This window comes from Nuphar pumila, chromosome 15, assembly GCF_984573655.1.
Source record: "Nuphar pumila chromosome 15, dmNupPumi1.hap1.1, whole genome shotgun sequence".
Classification (NCBI taxonomy): Eukaryota; Viridiplantae; Streptophyta; class Magnoliopsida; order Nymphaeales; family Nymphaeaceae; genus Nuphar; species Nuphar pumila.
Window position 1 is genome coordinate 57,076,537 of NC_143263.1, and position 23,388 is coordinate 57,099,924.

The 23,388-nt window shown below is 35.5% G+C and overlaps 1 protein-coding gene across 1 annotated transcript; it reads left to right on the forward strand.

Annotated features, from left to right (window-relative positions):
• The first annotated feature begins 2,604 nt into the window (after positions 1-2,604).
• LOC149815408 (uncharacterized) lies at positions 2,605-23,117 on the forward strand. The gene is made up of 9 exons (XM_089990097.1): positions 2,605-2,670; positions 3,391-3,456; positions 3,985-4,135; positions 4,447-5,048; positions 7,479-7,652; positions 7,757-7,873; positions 21,929-22,108; positions 22,229-22,275; positions 22,404-23,117. The coding sequence occupies exons 2-9, from the start codon at positions 3,409-3,411 to the stop codon at positions 22,789-22,791; spliced, it is 1,707 nt and encodes a 568-aa protein (XP_089846223.1). The 5' UTR covers positions 2,605-2,670; positions 3,391-3,408; the 3' UTR covers positions 22,792-23,117.
• The last annotated feature ends 271 nt before the right edge of the window (positions 23,118-23,388 follow it).

The following is a 23,388-nucleotide window of genomic DNA, read 5'->3' on the forward strand; positions in this document are numbered from 1 at the left end:
TGGAAGGAGTTAAGTCATTAGGGTTAAATGTCATTGAAAAATGCACAATGTAAAGTTTGTTACATAACACATTCCATCATGTCCACATCTATCATGTTCTCAATATCAGCATTAAAGCAAGCCCTATAATTACCAAAGCTTTCATCAACAGAAAATGGCTAAGCGTTTGTATAAAAAACAAATTAGATAAAAGACCATTTAATAGCAAATTAGACAAAAGATCATATGATAGAAACAGGCTGAAGAATAAAAGAAGAAAGAGGAATAGGTTCCAATGTTGTTACCAAATACATATCATTGAACTCATTATTGGTATAAGTCTCATCATTTATAATACAACAATTATTCTAAAAGAAACCAAGTAAGCACACTAAAAGAAAAGCATCTAAAAGGGCATGTGAACTCCTAATTACTACAGTTAGCAAACACCAATTGCAAAAATCATAAGGCAACCAACCAATATTATTTTTATGTAGAAGAATAAGAGGAAGAAAAGCAGACGACCAGATTGCAGAAACAAGTAAAACGAATATGCGTGGCATTTATGTTCTCACTTAGAGAGGAAAAAACAGCATAATTTAGCAACCAACCAACATGATTTTTCTGTAGAAGGATAAGAAGAACAAAAGCATACAACCAGATTGAAGAAAGAAGCAAAAACTAATACAAGTGGGCATTTACGTTCTCAATTAGCAAGGACAAACACAACAGAGAGGAAAAACCAACATAAATTAGCAACCAACCAGCATGATTTTTCTATAGAAGAATAAGAGGAAGAAAAGCAGACAATCAGATTGCAGAAAGAAGTAAAATGAATATGAGTGGGCATTTATGTTCTCAATTAGAGAGGACCAACAGAACAGAGAAGAAAAATTAACAAAGAAAGAAACAAAAAAAAACAAATGGAGGATGATGAAGAGGAGGGAGTAGGTAACAAAGAGGAGCTTGTCAAGGTTCTCGTTGGCAACGTACTCGTAGACGAGGATCTTCTCGATGCCCTCGGTGCAGTAGCCGAGCAGGTTGACGACGTTTCGGTGCTGCACACGGGAGAGGAGGATCACCTTGTTCTTGAACTCCTTCTTCCCCTGCCTCGATGCGTGCGACAACTTCTTCACCGCGATGTCCCTCCCATCCTTCAACTTCCCCTAATCATCATCCCCACAAATCATCAAAACCAAAACCACCAACAGAGCAAAAAAGAAAAAAATACCCCATTTTCTCCCTCCTCCAGGCCCTATGAAGACGGCGTTCTTCCCCATCTGGGCATTCATAAAAAAAAAAATCCAAAGATTGATTCAGTACCTTGTAAACATGCCCATAGCCACATTCACCAAGACAGTTATCGGGGTGGAAGTCGTGCATCGCCGACCTCAACGCGACGAGGCAGGGGTGGAAGTCTCACCTCTTTTATCTTATACTAGAGAAAATCTAGAACCTGTATGCCGTGGAAGTTGCGATTTTCTTGTCCTGCGAGACGAGAGAGAGGGGAGGTGAGAAGAAAGGGGGGATGAAGGTTTAAAAGAAACCCTCGCGCTCCCCCCTCTTCAGTGTTTTATATTTGTGGGCTGTACATGATGCTTATGCCTTAGAATCTAAGCGGGCCTCGAAGCGAGGCGCACGCGCTTCAGTCTGCAAACGCTTCACTACAGTGCTTCGGTACTTTGAGGTTGTGCTTGGCCTTCGAGGGATACGCTTCAGGTACTGAGGCGTACGCCTCTCACTGGTTGGTCGTGTTTGACATATGAACTTTGTCAGACACCCAATTCCAATATCTGAAACTTCCGTTAAATTATACGGTTCGGGCTTTTGGTTTCTAGTTTATGGATTCGACATAACCGGCACACGAACGGGTCGGATATCGGACCCGTTGACAGCATTGATAATGACCAAAATACCCTTACCCGTATTTCTTCAATCTCGGGCGTGTTTTGTTTCTTCTAAATGGGTGCATGTTTGCTGGAAATGACGGAAACGCCCTCCGTTCCTTCTCTCCTCATAAATCAAGCGGGTGGGCTGGCTGACTGCTTGGGAGGGGAGCGAAGAGAGAGTTTATAAAGAAATCGTCATCGGGCGGAGATTCTGAAAGTTCGGGATTTCCGTTTCGTCGATTATTCTTATCATCGCCTTCCCTTCTCACTTCCTTTCCACACTCGCAAAGAAGTCTCTCTCTCTCTCTCTCTGAAGATTTCTCGCATCTCTTCGTGAATTCTTCGGTACGAATGGCGGATTTTCTTAAAGTCCTTTGCTTTAGTTCTTTAAGAATTGATGGATTGATTTTATGTTGATCGTTCGTTCGTTGGAGGGGGTTTGGTTTAGTAATTGGGTATTCTCATTGGGTTTCTTGAGGAAGAAGCTATTATTCTGATCGTTCTGATCAGAGATATTGACTTGAGCCTGGGTGTTTCATTCTTGATTGTGTCAGTTATGTTATTGTTGATTTCACAGTTGGGTCGTCTTGAATCTATTTCCGCCTATGATCTTTTGACCTTAAGTTTTATGCATGTTTCTATGTATGGGAGTTTTTCTTTCTTTCTTTTAGTGTTCAAGGAAGTAGTTTATCTTGCGATTACGTTAATAAATAGGATGTGATTTCTACGGTTAACCTGTTCTGCAAACGGTGTCTTTAAATATAGGTGGTTAGAGAACTCTTGTATTCTCTTTTCTACCAAGGTATTTATCTTGATTCTTTCAGGCTTAGTTGTAATTTCTTGAGGAGAAAGCCATTTGTTTGCTAATGACTATACCTTTGTTTGTTATAGTTTTCTTCTGGTTCTGTTGATCATCGATCAAAAACCTCAACAAGAGACTCTTATCTTGAACACTAAAAGAAATTCAAGTTTCTATAGAATTTCTATTTGTATCTGATGATTTCTAATTGCATATCAAGAACAATGAAATTCAAATCAGACACCATGGTTTTATTCTGAATGCGTGTTGGTTGTTCTTAGTTAGTTTGTCTTTCTTTTATACTTTTTACAAAGATTACGTTTTCACTGTAGGAATTCTGTTCTAGGTTCTTCATGATGAAGCTCTTACGCCAATGGATAGTATTGGAAGAGAATTTGAACTGATTGTAGTGATGCTATTCGAGATTGAATCATCATTCTTAGGATCTTAGAAGTCTATTCTATACTGATCGTGAAGTTGCAAGTTTTGAGCATCTTTAGTTTGCTTTTGATTGTTGTCTTGTCGCGTTTCTTTTCTTTGTGCGGTTTCAATGGCTTTGTTGATGTTTGCTACTTCTTCTCTAACTCCTTTAAATGATTGGGACCATGAGCGGTCTGTCACTTTGTTGCTACAAAGTTATCGATCAAGATTATCATGTGCTCCCTTTTTGCCACTAATGAGGATTGGTAAAGTGATGAATGTGACTTTTTCTTTCTTTGGCAGAAACAAACAGCTTTGGAGATGAGTCTTGTTACATCATATCAGGCTCTGAAAGAGTTATTTCCTCAGGCATGTTTCCCCTGCTTCTATTGTGAAAAGCGATCATGCATGCTTGTCATTTCTTTGCTTTTTTCTTTTATATTAATTTCTAAGCTTTAGGTATACCTAGGCATATTAGGCTTTTAAGTACAAAAGGTCGGTGCACATTGGTCAAGCTACTAAGGAGACTTTGGCTGACACTCAAATCAGTAAGAAGCATTTTTTATCAAAACGATGTTTTCATGGTGTTTGGCTGACAAACTTCTCAAAATAACATTTTGCAACCCCAAAACGACTCTTTGAAAAGAATAGAATGTTTCCTAGTTTTTCAAGAGTTGCTTTCAGAAAATAAATCTATCACAATAAATTTCTAACACGGGGCCTAACTATTTGTTCATGCACTATCATATAATAAATATTGCTGATTTGTTCTGTAACATGGGTACTCCAAAGTGTCTGTGAATCTGTGATATTAACTGGTGCTTCTTCTTGGTGGTGTCATGTGTCTGCATATGTGACTTATATCTGAAGAGACAATCTCTGAAACATGTGTAATAGGTTGATGATCGCTTGCTAAAGGCTGCTGCACTTGAACATGGTGATGATGTTGAATTTGCTGTAGAATTTATTGTTAATGAGGTACTTCCATATATGACTTCAGACAGTGCCACTGCAAATGCTCTAGGAGCCTCATACTTTTCAACTGTAGGTAATAGTGCATTGCCATTTTATAATGTTCCCCTTCATCAGTGTGGAAATTTAGTTTCATTTAGAAACTTCCGCTGTGTGAATTGTACTCCTGAAACAATCCGTGTGACATCTTTTTGTTTAACTAGAGGTTGATTTTAATTGTGTTTTCTCAGACTTCAATCATGTGATGCTTTCATAGTTTGCTGACAATTGGGATATATGATGACTAGTCATGCATTCAACAGTTTTTATGTTTCCGTCTCCTTTTTAATATCCATGACTTTCGTAAGCATTTGGTGGCTAACAAGTCACTGCTCTTATGATATGTAGCTGAACCCAAGAATCTCAGCTTCTCTTCAGAAAATCATGGAACTCAAACTAGACTTGAATCTCATGATGATTTTCCCAGTTTAGCTACTGGCTCAAGGTTCGCCGAGACCTCCATTGATGTAGCAGAAGACTCTTCTACAAATCCTGGATTGGTTGCATTTGAACATTTTCCTAGTAATGATCATGGTACTGCTTTTGGGTGTATTGAGCTGCCAGCTGTAAATGAAGGAGCGCTTGATCACATGACTTTGACGTCATTTAGGGAATATGATCAAGGGAATTTGCAGCTGATTGCTAACATTTGCAACGTAGAAGCTATGCCTGCTTCAGTTCAAAATGTTCCAGAGTTGTTTCATGAGGAGAGGTTTGGCCCCATGGAGCCTCATGTTTCTTCTGAAAGGAATTCTGATGCCAGTAGCATAAAAAACGAAGAGCCTTGGGAGCAGAAGTTGGAAGATGATCCTGAAGGTTCGGTTGCTGATGATAAATTATCCATGAGATCTGCTAATGAGTCTCTATCAACAACTGTGGCTGGTCATACTAGCCAAATTCTTAACATTGATTCTCTGGAGGACTTGATCAGTGAGGCTAAAAAGAATAAGGTACAGTTCTGATATTTCCAAACCGTCTTAAATGTCATTCTCTATTTTTTTTCTTTTATTGATAGTAGTCATAAACCTTTTTTTGCTATACTCATTAATTTTATCCTTTTTCATAAATTTATCTTGACATAATCATCTCCATGTCATGCACTCTCTTCATTTTGCTTTTTATTTTCCTGATGCCCCATTGGTCTTATAGCAGTCTTACGGAAATGTCCCATTTAATTGTAGAGGCACTTGTTTATCAGATAACACTTCACTAACTTGTCATCACTTTATATGGCCAGCTCAAATCCTGCTAATAATATCCTCAAGTCCACCATTTTTGTGCTGTCACAGTTATATTTCTGCAAGAAGGTGATAGAAGTTACAAAAAAAAATTTACCATTTTATGAAGTGTCATCCTTACTTCTAGAGTATTGGATCTTTGTAAATGTTATGTTCCTTATATGGCAGAACTTGTTTAACTTGATACCTTCCATCTACAAAAACAACCTCATCATACATTAGGGTAGAGCAGCTGGAATGAGTTAGCGTCATTCAAGTGACATCAGTATTGTCAATCCTCAAGATGCTAATGTATCACATAAAGTTAAGTGCATTTGTACTGCACACTAGTGTTTATGTTATTCTTTGTCCGTTTAAATTATTCTTTGTCCCTGCTTGTGCTTTCATTTTGTGTGTATCTTTCATAATTCATATGAAAGGGGCTAATATTAGATCCTAGTTGGAAGGGGCCTGTATCTGTATGTTTCCCGCATGAGGATCCACCTCAACGTGTGGGCCAAGGTCCATCTTAATGTGTGAACCTGCTTGGTGAGGATCCATTTCAACATGTTCTAGATCCGGATCTTCCTTTATATATATATTGGTTACTAATGAAGGTAAGCGAATAAATTTTTTGAAGATCAAATGTTATGGATGTGATCTACATGGTTTGTTTAGTAGGAAACTTGTTTTGAATCATGTGATTATGACAAATAATTAGGTTTTTAAAGGGGCCCAAAAATCAATGGCCCACAATGTGCCAAATTTTCATAACTCAAAAGATCACATTATTATGTTAGAAAAGCATGATCTAAGGCTTGATCCTTATCAAACAAACCATGTTGAACACATCTATATGGTTAGATTGAGTCGATACAACTTGCACCTATGATTTTTAGCTCATTAGTTTCTTACCTTCATTAGTAGATAATATGTTTCCTATATATATATATATATATATATATATATATATATATATATATATATATATATATATATATATATATATATATATATATATATATATATATATATATATATATATATATATATATATATATATATATATATATACCGTCCAACCAAAGGAAGGTCCAAAATCTACAATCAATGATAATCGGTGGTGTTCCTTCTCTAATGATCGTGTTTTTCATCGATCGGACTTTACATATCGGATTTTTATCATTCATTTAGTGAACAACATATTTTGGATTATGAATTTTTTATGCTTAGACGCATTTTTGGAAGCGCTAGAATTAATGGCCCACAATACTTTGCATTGTAAAGTTCTAAATGCATTGTGAGCCGGCGGTTTTTCATGTTTTCAAAAACATGCCTAAAAAATCTCCGTGTAAAACATTTTTCTTACTAAATAAAACATAAAGAACAAATATATGAGGTCCAATCGATGAAATGCTCAAGCATTGGAGAAGGAGAGTCGTCAGATCATCGTTGGTTGTAGACTTTGGACCTTCCTTTGGTTGGACGGTCCCCCTTCTCTCTCTCTATATATATATATATATAAATGAAATGTTTGCTACCCTTATGGATTCCAAACCCATAGTGAAAGCTCCATTTTTTTTATTTCCTTTGCATATCTGACCCTCCAGATGTGATCTACTGGAAAATCCAACATACACATTGGAAAAACAGGATCAAAGGGTCAAATTTTGTCAAAATTACCTCCCCCTATGCGTTTCAACTAGGGGACTTTGGACCCTCCAATATTTTCCACACACTATATATTAGTAGGCTTCTTTTGTTGGAAAATCATATGGATGGTGGACCGTGGTCAGGCCTATCCAGTAAAGAGTCTGTATGGCATAGTGTTAGTTTTATCCTTCTTCGTCTCAGGATTTTTCATGTTTTACTGAATGTTAATTTGGAAGTGTAGTCATAGTTATGGATTGAAAAGGTGTGCTCTTTTAGAGCACTAACCGAAAAAGTTCCTATTATTTCTTTATCATCTTCTCTTATCCATGGTTGAATATCTTAAAATAATGAGACCTTAACTTTAGAATCCGGTGCCTATGTCCTCTGTGTCTTAGTTGTGTATGTCATTTCACTTGATACCTTCTGCTTCTTTCTTTCTTAATTAGAATTTCTTTAGTCAGTTGCAAGCTTGAAATTTCTTGAATTAGTTCTGCACCATGTCTTATGCAGGCTATATTACTGAAAGCAATGGAATCAGTTGCTTTATTGATGAAAGAGGCAGACATACATGAGAAGGAAGCAGAAGATGCCAAAGCAGAAGCAACCATTGCTGAATGTGAGACACTCAATAAGGTTGATGACTTAAAAAAGATGTTGGCACGTGCGAGGGAAGCAAATGACATGGTTGTGTAATATTTCTTTTTAATATTTGAGGATTCTTGCGCAATACTGGTATCAGAAAAGCTAAGCTTTTCCCTTTTTCTTTTTTCTTTTTAACTTCTTAGCAGCATGCTGGAGAAGTTTATGGAGAGAAATCCATTTTGGCAACTGAAGCACGGGAACTCCAGTCGCGGTTGTTGCATATGTCTGAGGAAAGAGATAAGTATCTTTCCTTAATTGATGAGGTAAGAATTATTAATCTTATTAGATTTGGGAAGTATTTGTGTTTTGGACAGTTTACTCCTTGTATTGCATGTACTCTGCACAGTAAAAACATATTCCAGACTAATTAAGTTCTACTTATTAGAAACAAAATCAAAATTTTCTTCTCAAATTATTTTACTTCAAGAGAAATTAAGAAAATCCAGATTTTATGTTAGCACATATTTCTGTTGATTCAGTAGCATGCATATTTTCTGTAGTGCTTATTTAGATCATAAGTTTCCCACTTGTTCTTATCTGAAATGCCAAGACCATCACATTTATGTATGGGCTTACTTGCAAAAAGAGTATTGATCTGCTTGTGTCAATTTTTTCCCCTCATTACTTTTGGTCTTTATGTTTGGTCCTGTGTTCAGTCTAGAAATTAGAATGAATTTTGTTGTACCATGATATAAGCGGAAGGGTATAACAAGAATGCTTAATGCATTCACACAGTCCAATGAATGGACCAATACAAACCCACAATAGGGAATATAGAAATAGTCCACTAAAGGACAACAGAAGAAGCCTTCAAAGAGGCGACACAAAAAATATGAACTTTATTGAATGAGGGCTTGAAAAGCCATTATGGGCATATGCATACGATATCATGTAGCTAAAATAAGTCATTAATGGACATGCATCAATCACATTTCAATCAAGTATATTACTTGAGCTTACAAGAGGCAAGTGTTATTGAATAAAGCAATTCTTTTGAAGGAGATTTTACAAAGGAAATGCTTAAATGATAAAAGAAAAGGTATGGACCTTACACGAGAACAAAGTGTAAAAACACATGCAAATCCACTTATGGGACAAAGATGTATCCTTAGATACACAAGAACACTTGCACATACAAATTATGCTATAAAACATGAGTTAGAAATTCTCATATGCAAATGAAAACCAAATTACACATTCTCATAAACATGGAATTTTGCAGATCTCAACAATAGCTCATCCATTACAAGCAATCACCTCATTAAACCTCCAAAACCAACAAATCAAGTGTATAAGCGACTAGAACAAGAACATAAATATAATGTCACTGACGAGCCAAAGACACACACGAAGGTGTGTATAAACACCTTTTGTCTGTATATAATGATATTTGAAGTGAGTGTATCAGCGACTAGAGCAAGAGTACAACAACCAACCATGGGCTAAAAGTCACACACAAAAGTGTGAACAAACATCTCTTGTCTACATATAATGACACTCAAAATCAATTATATTCAGTGACTAGAGCAAGAGTACAAAGTCAACCATGGGCTTAAAACACACACGAATGTGTGACAAAACATCTCTTGTCTACATAAAACGACACTTGAAATGAGTGTATCAGTTACTAGAACAAGAACACAAAAGCCAACCATGGACCAACATCACACACAATGGTGTGAAATAACAAGCCTTGTCTACACATAATGATACTCAAAACAAGTGTATCAGCTACTAGATCAAGTGAACAAAGCCAACAATGGGCTAAAAACACACACGAAGGTATGAACATTTTTTATCTACATAAGGTAACACTTAGATAGGAGGCATAGAAGGAGAAAGTCAATTGAGGTAAGAATACTTGTAATGACAAACACTAATGCAAATAAGATTGACAATTTTAAACATATTTCGAAACACTGGTTTAAAAAATAATATATATTCATCATAGGTACTCATAATAAAAAACATCCATAGTAAAATCAATGGCCAAAGAGAAACTGAGTGATACCATACACTGATAATCAGAGAACATAAAATAGTCAGTTTGAGTCAAACCACATGTGACAACCAAAACTGACCTAAACCGAGGTGCCCATAACTCACCTCAACCAACATCTCTGATATAACAATAAAACGGCCAAAAGGGGATCAAATAACAACCTATGATGGACAATATAAGTGCCATAAAAGGAAAAAAATACTCTTAAAAGGACATTCTTTCAAATACACAATGGCATGTGAAAGAACCATTTTGGGATAATCCAAGAATCAAGTTTTAACATTGCAATTATATGCATATTAAATTATAATAGATGCAATTTTATGCAACATAAAATGTTGAATAACAACAATCTTGAATGAGCAAATAATAGATTTAGACTAATATAGTCACTCTTAATAAAGGTAGGTTTGAAAAGCTTATGAAAAACCATGAAAGTAAGTGAAGTCCCCAATTGAAATTTTAAATGATGCCCACAACCAATCTCCTTACAATAACGATGAAAAACTCACAAAGAACATATACTCACAAGAACTAAAACACTTTAAAAAGAAAAGAAAATATCTCGTTAAAGTGAGAAAAAACCCACACTTAAAAAAGAATCCTCAATCAAACTTCAAATACTTCTTCACGAACAAGCTCTCTCAAGAACCATAAAGGTTCAAACACAAAGCAAACACTTAAAGAACCACTAGGGTTCACACACAAAATACTCAAGAGAGATTCCAAATGAAAAAGTGAAGAATATATTTCATACAAGTGGGACAAAACCCACACTAAAAGGATTAATAAATTTATAGACTTGTTGTAACCGAACAACATAAAATTGCATTAAGGCAAACTTATAAGTTTCTTAATGCATAGTAAACCTCATTATATGACTTAAGAAGTTAGAATATCTCATAATTCAACAATTGTGCAACAACCATTGAAAGGAAGCATAAATTTTACAATGGGACATACTTGAAGACAATCAAATTGGAGATTCTTTAAAAACGTCAAGATGCAAAAAGATAACAATACAAGACTATGCTTTTTAATAGAAACTACTCTTAATTCAAAATAAAAACTTTTTCAATTAAATATTGCTCATATGAAATGATGCATTAAGTGATCCTTGTTAGATAAAAATTTCATAGATGATATATGTCAAGATTTTTTTCGAAAAAACACGCGATATTATAAGAAGCCACGAAACAATAATTATGAAGAGAGTATAATAATTGTATACTACATATATTATACAAAAATTTTAATCATAACTTCCTTTCAAAGACATACTATTCATATGAAAGGTATACTTACAAACAAAGTTAAGTATATAAATTCAAAGCACCAACGGTCATAAAAAAACAATAATTCAAGAAAAAGGTTATATATTCATCAATGTTAAGTCGTATGCAAAACTTGTTATCAACAATATAATCACAAAAACTCTTAAAGTTACACACACAAGTGAGATTAATATCAAATTATGCTTGAAAGTTAAACATTATTAACGACCCATTAAAACAAGATTTTGAGTTATCATATATCTAGAAAAACAAACTTACCGAAAAGATTTGAAATGTGATATGCGAAAAGTAAGGGTTCAATGAAAACCAAAATAACACAAGCACTTAATGTGCAAGAGCGAAAAGAGTAACATCTTAATGAATATCATAAGCACTAGATGTGCAAAAATACTTTTTAATTTAAAAGGCAAAGATGAGGAGATTAAGGAGAGATGGAAAGATTATTTTGATAAGCTATTTAATGATAGTCATGCTCAAGATCTTGGAGACTTCTCCATTCCTTTTCATGAGATAAATCGTGACTTCATGCGCAAGATTCAAAAGAAAGAAATTGCAGAGGCTTTGAAGAAAATGAAATCAAGAAGGGCAGTTGGCCCAGATGGTATACCTATCGAGGCTTGGAAATGCTTGGGAGAGAAAGGTTTAGAATGGTTGACAAATCTTTTTAACTTGATTTGGCGAACAAATAAGATGCCTAATGAGTGGAGGAAGAGTACTTTGGTGCCTTTATATAAGAATAAGGGTGATATACAAGATTGCACAAACTATCGTGGTATAAAACTCATGAGTCATACTATGAAACTTTGGGAGAGGGTGATTGAGTCTAGGTTGAGGAAGGTTGTCATGAGATCGGAGAATCAATTTGGTTTTATGCCTGGAAGATCAACTATGGAAGCTATACATCTTCTTAGACAACTTATTGAAAGATATAGAGAGAGGAACAAAGATTTGCATATGGTTTTTATTGATTTAGAGAAGGCATACGATAGAGTACCTAGGGACGTTCTCTGGTGGACAATGATGAAGAAAGGTGTTTCTCTCAAGTACATTAGTATAATTAAAGATATGTATGAAGGAGTAGTAACCAATGTCCGCACTTGTGGAGGGGTGACAACCAATTTTCCGATAACGGTTGGGTTACATCAAGGATCTGCTTTAAGCCCTTTCCTATTTGCGATAGTGATGGATGAGCTTACGAGATCAATTCAAGAAAATGTACCGTGGTGTATGTTGTTTGCTGATGATATTGTTTTGATTGATGAGTCTAGAGCTGGGGTTAATGCTAAGTTAGAATTATGGAGACAGACATTGGAAGCTAGAGGTTTTAAGTTGAGTAAGAGTAAGACTGAATATATGGAATGTCGGTTTAGTAAGCAACGAAGTAGTGATGGGAGTGTAGTGAAGCTTGGTGAGCAAGATATACCGGTGAATGATTATTTCAAATATTTGGGATCCATCATTCAAAAGTATGGAGAAATTGATGGAGATGTAAATCATAGGATAAAGGTTGGGTGGATGAAATGGAAAAGTGCTACTGGAGTGTTGTGCGATCGTAGAATGCCATTGCGGTTGAAGGGAAAGTTTTATAGGACGACTATTAGACCCGCTTTACTATATGGTACGGAATGTTGGGCTGCCAAGAGACATCATATTCAAAAAATGAGTGTAGCTGAGATGCGGATGCTTAGATGGATGTGTGGAAATACAATAAAAGATAAGATTCGGAACGAAGAGATACGTAAGAAGGTAAGTGTTGCACCCATTGAAAATAAGATGCGAGAGAATCGTTTACTGTGGTTTGGACATATTCGGCGAAGGCCTAATGATGCTCCAGTTAGAAGGTTGGAGAAATGGGAAAATATATTAGTTAAAAGAGGTCGGGGTAGGCCTAGGAAGACTTGGATGGAGATGATAGGAAAGGATATGAATGCTTTGAACCTCACCGAGGACATGGCGTTGGATAGAAATGATTGGAGGAAAAGGATTCATGTGGAAGACCCAAAATGAATTTCTTTTTTGGTTCATATCGCTGACCCCAATTGTTTTGGGATGAAGGCGTAGTTGTTGTTGTTGTTGTTGTTGTAATGATAAAGAAAAGCACATGCATATATATGATCAACAAAGTAGCTTCATAATGCATGATGCTTTAAGAAAAAGAATACATACCGAATAACTTCAAGAAATAGAGGAGAGACAATGAATACTTCACCATTTTTCTTGAAATTTTTCGAGTGACACGCTTCCTGATGCACCGAAGTGTTACGACAATGGTTTTGATGATGAACAAGTGAATCAACTGTATTTCAGCTAAGGCAATGAAGAAAGATGACAAGAATTGAAGAATTTGATGAAGAATCTTTGAAGAAGTGTGCAAATGTAAAATTCATTAAATGTCTTAGATTCTTGTAAGAGCCTTACTTAAAGTGCATATTTCAATTGCATTTCACCTAAAAAGTCTTTAGAAAAACTTTTCTAAAAGAACCTTTCATGAAAATCGTTTTAAAAAACTTTTTACTTAATTTTTCATGTTTATTAGTCGACCAACAGACTCATTAGTCGACCAATTTTTTCGCACCAAATTTTTCTAAGCTAAAACATCAACTTTCTGAATTAGTCGACCAGACAGAATGTCTGTTTTCTAGAAAATTTAGCAGCAATCGACTGAAGGTTTTCCTAGTCGACCGGACAGAATGTGTGTTTTCAGAAAAATTTAGCAGGAGTCGACTGAAAGGTTTTTTAGTCTACTGATGATTTTATCGGTCGACTAACTTTTTCTTTAGTCGACTAAGTTTCAAACTTCAGATTTTCAAACGGCTCTGTTAAACACATTAGTCGACTATTGATAATTGTCAGTCTGCTAATATTTGATTTCAATCGACTAACTACTGTTTCAGTCGACTAATTTTGTCGTTTTTCTTGAAACTTTTAAATGACGTGTCTTTTCATTTTTCAAACGAATTGACCGTTCAAAAGTGGTTGTTTTGACACCCTTTCATAAACTCAATGTATGAAATCTTTCAACTATAAATATGAGTGCATTCCACACTCAAAAACATCAAATCCAATCGAATTACATTGAATTATTCTTTGTTTTTCACTCATATTCATTCAAGTATTCGTTTTCTCACTCACTTGATATTTTTACTCTAGTTTTTCACTCAAATTCCTTTGAGAGACAGTGAATTCGTGAGTTGAGTATTTCAACAACCTCAAAAGCCAATTGCATTCCATTTGTATTCATAAGAAGGGCTCGTAGGTTGATTGTAAGTTGATTATTTCATTTTTCTGTAAAAGAAAAGGATTTCTTAGTTTAAAGGAGTTGTTTGCTTTCAGTAGGGTTGTTACTGAAAGTGGGATCGGATTTGATCTGTATGTTCTTGTGGTTACACAAGGTTGATACTGGAAATCTAAAGCAGGTTTTGCTTGGGGACTGGATGTAGGTCTGGAAGACCGAACCAGGATAAATTATTGTGTTCTTTGTGTGATTGTTTTGCGAATATCAAAATCCTTTAAAATTCCAAAGATGTTATGTAAAAGCACTATTCACCCCCCTCCCCTCTAGTGCTTGTTGCCTCGATCCTACTGCACTTTCATTTGGTATCAGAGCAGAGTTTGTTATATTTTGATCTTACCATCATCTAGCATGGCAATAACATCATCTCAGCACAAAGAAGGATGCTCCTTTGTTCGTCCTCCTTTCTTTGACGGAACAAACTATGGATATTGGAAAGTAAGAATGACAATATTCTTATAATCCATAGATCTCGAAATTTGGAGAGTTGTTTCAGAAAAGTACCAAACGCCATCAACTAATTTTAGTCTATGAACCGATGAAGAAAAGAAAACTGTTTCACTCAATGCCAAAGCTATGAATGCGTTGTATTGTGTCGTTGATAAGGTAGAGTTCAATCGTATCTCTCAATGTTCTACAGCAAATGAAATTTGGCATACTCTTCTCGTTAATCATGAAGGTACATCAAAGGTAAAGGAATCTAAGATTGCTTCTTTAGTTCATAAATTTGAATTGTTTAAAATGACTCAAAATGAGTCTATATCGGACATGGTAACAAGAACGACCGATATTACTAACACTTTAAAATCCCTTGGAAAAGAATATTCACAAGTGGATTTAGTTAGAAAAATCCTAAGGTGTTTAATTCTTGAATGAGAGAGAAAAACCATAGCAATAGAGGAAGTAAATGATTTAAATACCCTTTCTCTTAAAGATTTGGTTGGTAACTTAATGACATGTGAAATCCAACTTCATGATAGACAAGAAGAAGAACCCAAGAAGAAATCTCTTGCTTTCAAGGCTATTTCTGACTTTAAAGATTCAGAAAAAGATGAAAATATTTCCCTCATCACTAGGCAATTCAAAAGATTCATCAAAAAAGAAAGATTTTAAAGGAAGGTAAAGAAAATTGATTCTTCCAATCCTAATGAAGTCAAGTGCTTTAACTGCAAAAAGGCATGACACATCAAGAAAGATTGTCCTTTTCTCAAAACCAAGCCCAAGGACCAATTCAAGAAGAAATAGGCATTTCAAGCAAGTTGGGATGATAGTGACTCCTCTTCCGATGAAAAATCAAATGAAGAAGTCGCCAACATGTGCCTTGTAGCACAAGAAGACTCGGTAAGTCAATTTTAGTATGATGATTTATTAAAAGCATTTAAAGATTTATATGTTAAATTTAAGAGTCTAAGTTCTAAAAACAAAAAGTTAAAAACTGAAAATTCTAACTCTTGACCCTCAAAACAAAGTGTTACTTCAAGAGATAGAAGATCTCAAGAAGGAAAACTCTTGTCAAGCATCTGAGATAAAAGAAACTGGAATTAGAACCAATATCTTACAAGAAGAAATATCAAGTTTGAAAGAAAAATCAAATGATCTTCTTTCTATAGTAACTAAGTTCACTAATAGCCAAGATAATCTAGAAAGACTTCTTGGTTCTCAAAGATGCTCGGTTAACAAAACCGGATTGGGATATAGCTTCTTTGATACTCAAAATAGACCAAACTATGTGGTGAAGAATCAAAGACAAAATTCTTAATCATTGATTCAAAGAACTCAATTTTCTAGTTATAATATAAATACATCTAATCATGGTACTTATAAAGCTTATAAGCCTAGACATGATTACTCTAGAAATGCTAAATCTTTTTATAGAAAGAATATTTATTCTCAAAGGAAACCAAAATCCAAATGGATATGGGTTCCTAAGGCTAACTCTTATGGACCCGAAAATAGAAAGAGGTCAAATGCTTTGTCTTCCAATTTTGTTGTAGGTATACAAAATAAGGAGCAAATGGATCTTGGACAGCGGTTGTTCTAAACATATGACTAGAAGGCCAGAGTTATTTTACACCCTCCAAAGTAAGGATGGAGGAACCGTTACCTTTGGTGACAATAACAAGAGAAAAGTAATCGATATTGGTAACATTGGTAATCCAAAATTTTTCTTGATAGAAAATGTTTTTTAGTAGATGGTTTAATGCATAATTTATTATCCATTAGTCAATTATGTGATAAAGGTTTTCTCATTTTTTTTAACATGATTTATGCTTAATTTCTGATTTTCAATCTAAAAAGATCATTTTTAAAGGTAAATGAAGGAATAATGTATATGAACTTTATCTAGATGAATTACCCACTTTTAATGAAAAATGTTTTATCGCTTCAAATGAAATTCAATGGTTATGGCATAAGAGACTTGGACATGTTAAGTTTAAATTAATTTTTAAGTTATCCAAGAATGATCTTATTAGAGGCCTACCTAGAATACCATATAAGAAGGACCACTTATGTGATACTTGCCAAATGGGTAAACAAATCAAGAGTTCTTTCAAAGCGAAAGATACAATTTCAATAAAGCATACTCTTGAACTTTTACATTTAGATCTATTTGGACCATCTATAGTTCAAAGTTTGAATGGTAGCAAGTATGCTTTTGTTATAGTAGATGATTATTCTCGATTTACTTGGGTAATTTTTTTAAAAAGCAAAAATGATGCTTTTTATGAATTTTCTAAACTTTGTAGAAGAATTACAAATGAAAAATCTACATCTATTATTACAATTCGTAGTGATCATGGTGGTGAATTTGAAAATGAATCTTTTCTAAAGTTTTGTGATTTACATGGTATATCTCACAACTTTGTTTTTCCTAGAGCGGCTCCACAAAATGGAGTTGTTGAAAGAAATAATAGAACTTTGCAAGAATGTGCTAGAACCATGCTTCTAAGATAAAAATTTACCAAAATACTTTTGGGCTGAAGCAATAAATACAACATGCTATGTTTTAAACCGTGTTCTTATTCGACCAATCTTACATAAAACATGTTTTGAATTGTATAATGATCGTATACCAAAGATTTCATATTTCAATTTTTTTTGTAGTAAATGCTTCTTATTAAATACCAAAGATAATCTTGATAAGTTTGATTCAAAATCAGACGAAACAATATTTCTTAAATATTCTTTTATAAGCAAAGCTTATCGTGTTTTTAATAAAAAAAAATTTTGCATTAAAGAATCTTTACATGTTGTATTTGATGAGAATTGTGAGCAGGTTATACCTCTAAGCGAAGAAAAAGAAGTCATACTTCAAGGAGAACCTTTGATAGAGAGCACTTCTCAAGAAAATACTCCTCTTCCACCTGTTTGGAAAGAAGTTTCCAATCATCCACATGAACAGATTATTGGAGAAATAAAGAGTGGTGTCCAAACTAGAAAGCAATTGGAAAAATATATTGCAAATATTGTTTTCATATCAAAATAAGAACCAAAGAATATCAATGAGGCTTGTGATGATGAATTTTGGCTTTTGGCCATGTCTGAAGAACTAGGCACTTGTTCATTATTGGACTTATAATTTTTTTGAAATTTTTGTTTTACTTGAAAATTTTTAAGACTAACATTTCTCTTGAACTTTGTTTATTGTTATTGCTTTGATAAAACAACATTACTTTTCATGAACTGTAATAATTTCTGGGTTGTAATATTTTGAACTTGAATTTGCATTTTGCTTATGCTGTGACTGCCCTTACTCCTTTTGATTATGACAAAGGGGGAGAAAAAGACAAACATGAAAATTACATAATGAAAATTGCATGAGAAAGCATTGAAAATTGTATAAGAACTTGATGCTAATTTCATGAGAAAGAAATAGAAATGCATGAAGTAATGATGGAAATGCAAAACAATCAATATGTGATATATGTGCTTTGATTGTGCTAACTTCTTATGTTTTGCAACATATTGATAGGGGGAGTAAAATCTCCATCTGTGCATCTAAATGCTCCATCTTTGACTGGTTTGTCATCATAAAAAAGGGAAAGATTGTTACGACCTATGTCACATGGGTGCGGGTGCGGGTGCGGGTGCGGGAGCGGGTGCGGGTGCGGGTGCGGGGATTCGGCACTTCCAAAAAACCCGGGTGTGGGGGTGCGGCAGGGGCAAAAATGTAAAAAAAAATTATATATATATATATATATATAATTTTGAAGTTTTAACAGTTTAACATTTATTTTAAATTATTTAAATGTTATAAGGCACAATAATTTATTTTAATTTTTCATGATCTCCTAGGTTTCATCTAGGTGCAGTATGGAAATGGACCACTGTTTCTTAGTCATTGTCACCAATCCATGTGTTATATTCTAGATAATTAGCAGTCTATACCACTCAATGAACTTCTTCATGGAAATGAACGAAAAACTTGGTTTAAGATTAAGCTAAATCAGGACTTTCACCATGCTTCTCCATGAATGTAAAGGCATCTTCTAGAAAATAAAAGCTCTTAAAGGAGAGGAATATGAATGTCACTAATCTTCTTGATGGGTACTAGTGACCTTACCTGGAATCAGGCATGCAAGTGGTTTCATTTAAGCATCCATTAAATCAAGCAGACATTCATTTAGTGGTCAAGACATTGACAGTTGACCCATTACTTGCAGGTTTTAAAAACAGATTGAACCAGAACATCAATTTTGTGCTAACCCTCCAGGCAAGGAGCTTCTGATAGCAAGCGCCTAGTCCCACCACGCAAAAAAAAAAATGAAGAAGAGCAGTGAATAAGATTACTTCCACTGTTGCCATGCTTCAAGACACATACGCAACATTCAACAGTGGATGACTTACTAGATACCATTCAACAGTTTATAACATTTAAATAAAGGGGAGGGTCTCGGCCCCTCCCCTGTCGACCCAAAAACGAAAAACATAAAGGGGAGGGGCTCGGCCCCTCCCCTGTCGACCCAAAAACGAAAAACATAAAGGGGAGGGGCTCGACCCCTCCCCTGTCGACCCAAAAAAGAAAAACATAAAAGGGAGGGGCTCGGCCCCTCCCCTGTCGACCCAAAAAAAGAGCTAGATGGGGGAGGGGCTCGGCCCCTCCTGTGCCGAAAACGAGGGAGCAGGGGAGGCTCAGCCCCTCCCCTGCCGACCCAACAAGAGACCGAGAGGGGGGGGGGGTGCTCGGCCCCTCCCCAGCCGACCCAAGAAGAGAGTGAGAGACATACCTGCGAAAGGAGAGGATGAGCCGAGAGGAGGAGCCTGGGCGGCGGCGTTGGGGGCGGCGGCGATGGGAGAGCTCGAGCTCAGGGGGAGAGAGAGGAGAGATTAGGGCAAAAAAATTTTTTTGCCCTAATCCTCCTCCTTTTCATCGGGGGGAATTTTTTTTTCGCCCAAAATTGTGGACAAAAATGACCCTAGGTGCGTTGACCACACCCAGGGTCGTGTTGACCACACCCGGTGCCGCACCCGCACGTGATCCCGCGTCGCGTCGCGTCGACGCGGGTGCGGCATCTGTTTTGTCGAGTCCCTGTGACATAGGTTACGACAATGAAGTTGTACACGATACTTCAAGTACAAGTTTTAGATGATGAACAAGTGAATCAACTGCATTTCAGCTAAGGCAATGAAGAAAGATGACAAGAATTGAAGAATTTGATGAAGAATCTTTGAAGACTAGTGTGTAAATGTAAAATTCATTAAATGTCTTAGATTCTTGTAAGAGCCTTACTTAGAGTGTATATTTCAATTGCATTTCACTTAAAAAGTCTTTAGAAAAACTTTTCTAAAAGAACCTTTCATGAAAATCGTTTTAGAAAACTCTTTACTTAATTTTTCATGTTTATTAGTCGACCAACAGACTCATCAGTCGACCAACTTTTTCGCGACAAATTTTTCTAAGCTAAAATGTCAACTTTCTGAATTAGTCGACTAATCGACTCTTAGTCGACTAATCGACTCTTAGTCGACTGGACAGAATGTCTGTTTTCTGAAAAATTTAGCAGCAATCGATTGAAGGTTTTCCTAGTCGACCGGACAGAATGTGTGTTTTCAGAAAAATTTAACATGAGTCGACTGAAAGGTTTTTTAGTCTACTGATGATTTTATCGGTCAACTAACTTTTTCTTTAGTCGACTAAGTTTCAAACTTCAGATTTTCAAACGGCTCTGTTAAATACATTAGTCGATCGACGATAATTGTCAGTCTGCTAATACTTGATTTTAGTCGACTAACTACTGTTCCAGTCAACTAATTTTGTCGTTTTTCTTGAAACTTTTAAATGACGTGTCTTTTCATTTTTCAAACGAATTGACCGTTTAAAAGTGACTGTTGTGACACCCTTTCATACCTTCAACGTATGAAATCTTTCAAATATAAATATGAGTGTATTCCACACTCAAAAACGTTAAATCCAATCAAATTACATTGAATTATTCTTTGTTTTTTCACTCATATTCATTCAAGTATTCGTTTTCTCACTCACTTGATATATTCACTCTAGTTTTTCACTCAAATTCTTTTGAGAGACAGTGAATTCGTGAGTTGAGTATTTCAACAACCTCAAAATTCAATTGCATTCCATTTGCATTCATAAGAAATGTTCGTAGGTTGATTGTAAGTTGATTATTTTATTTTTCTGTAAAAGGAAAGGACTTTTTGGTTTAAATGAATTGTTTGCTTTCAGTAAGGTTGTTACTGAAAGTGGGATCGGATTTGATATGTATGTTCTTGTGGTTACACAAGGTTGATAGTGAAAATCTCAAGCGGGTTTTGCTTGAGGACTGGATGTAGGTCTGGAAGACCGAACCAGGATAAATTCTTGTGTTCTTTGTATGATTGCTTTGCGAATCTCAAAATCCTTCAAATTTTCAAAAACGTTATTTAAAATCACTATTCACCCCCCCTCTAGTGCTTGTTGTCTCGATCCTACTGCACTTTCACGAAGAACAACTCGATCACCTTCTTGCTTTGATACCATGTGAGAAAATGACCTTAAATGCAGTAGGTTAAAAAATGAACCGATAAACATGCACATAAAGTGTGAATACACAAACCCACTAAAAGGTAACCAAATGTACATAAAGTGCAAACTCATAAACCCACAAAGCAGTGAGGCTAAAAGGGTTAAAAAGAATGAATCTTCATTAAGGGATAGGGTAAAAACCCTTATAAATTTACAATGGGGTAAGACCCCTATTTATAAGCCACTAGAAGACCTTGGAAGGGGCTCCACTAGTTGTTGGAGCCCCTCCAACATTCCAAGGTTGACTAAAGTCAACCAAAAGAAAAATAAAAGAAGAAAAGAAAAGAGAAAAAGAGAAAAGATAATTACAGTCATATTCATAATTATGAATATGTGCAAAAATGTAAAATAACCAAAATGCCCCTGAGGGCTTACAATTAAAGAAATATATTTATATATATGTAAGTATATATATATATATATATATATATTAAGAGATACAATTTAACAAAAGCATGGGTGCCATCTAAAAAATTTCCCTTATATATCTTTATTTCCATTACTTGGGTTATGCCATTTATGCTACGGCAGCACGGCTTTCTCCAATGCTTGCTTAGACCTAACAATAGTTGGTCATAAGATATGAAAACAATTGGTTGCTTAACTATTTGAGATGTGATGCTTTTCAACTTCTGTCAAGGCTGAGCTTGATTGGTCATACCGGTAACCATCTTCACCACACACATTTGACATACATTTTCTCAGATGAGTGGGGATCTTCAAGCCAGAATAGCTGCGGCAGATGCAGTAAAAGCAGGAGCGGAGCAAGAGAAATTAAAGAAAGAAGAATCTGCAAGTAAAGCCCTTGCTGAACAGGAGCTTATAATGGAGAAAGTGGTGGTGGAGTCGAAGAAACTTCAGGAACAGGCCGAGGAGAATACTAAGGTGAGTAAAATTTAGTGATTAGTGAAAATATGAAACTTATATCCTTGGACATTTGCAACTGGTTAAAATTAGAGCACTTTATGTTTTGTTAATGCCTCAATCTTTTTTATGTTGCTGCAGTTGCGTGAATTCCTGATAGATCGTGGACGCATTGTTGATGTTTTGCAGTAAGTATATGTGGAACGATCTGATTTTATTGTTTGATTTGCTTTCCAATTGAAACAAAAATACCATATGCTTTTCAAAAGCAATAATGGGCAAGATACTAATTTAGTTATATTTTCATTGTTTACAGAGGAGAACTTTCAGTAGTTTGTGAGGATGTAAAATTGCTAAAAGAACGATTGGATAAAGGTCTAAGTGTTAACAGCTCAAGTTTCCCTTCCTCAAAATTGGGTTCTGACATGGGATGTATTCTATCATCTTTGAATCTGTCTATCAAGAGCCGGACTTCAAGTTGTGGAGCTAGTGAAGGAACCAGCCAAAATCATGAGCCAGTTGAATCGTTGACAATAAAAGAAACAGCAGAGCCAGACCTTGCAGCTATTGACCAGTGTGAGGAAACAGATGAGAGGAATTTGTGGAAAGAGATGACCATGACCGGCCAAAAAGAGTCGTGGGATGAGCCATGGGAGCTTTTGAAGGGAGATGGTGATTTGCATGCTGAATTAGTGCAACACTGAAAGCAGTGGATCAGTAAACAGTTGGAGTTCGGTTCTCTTCTGCAGGGGGATTTTTCTTCTATATTGCATATATTAGAAGAATAAACAATAAACCACATTTTTGAAATACTGAATCGATGTGAACATGTGCGGAAGATACAGTTAAGTTTTGGTTTTATTTTTCAGGGATTTTTCTATATTGCATATATTAGAAGAATAAACTTTTTTTTAAGCTGTTTCGATGTGAACATATGCAGCAGACTCGCTGTCTTTTTTTCTGGGAACATCTTGTAAATAGACTAATAATGTCTAGCTTCCCTTGCTTGGTAATGAATGTTTTGCTTTAATTGATTTGTCCAAGTGTTCTTTTCTTATGACTTTGCAAAGATCTGTATAAAGGGATCAGTAGTTTTTGAACTGCCAGCCAAGGTTGAAGGGGCTTGTTTACAGTACACACCCTCAAAATGAGGATAAGGTGTCCAAGGAGCCTGAACTATTTTTTTCTTAGGCAATAGTTCACCTGTATGTCATATTTGAATGCGAAATTGGAAACTACGATGGGTCGTGAATGTTGGAAAGATGACCCACCTAACTCAGTTCGGCTTGTCATAAATTTGT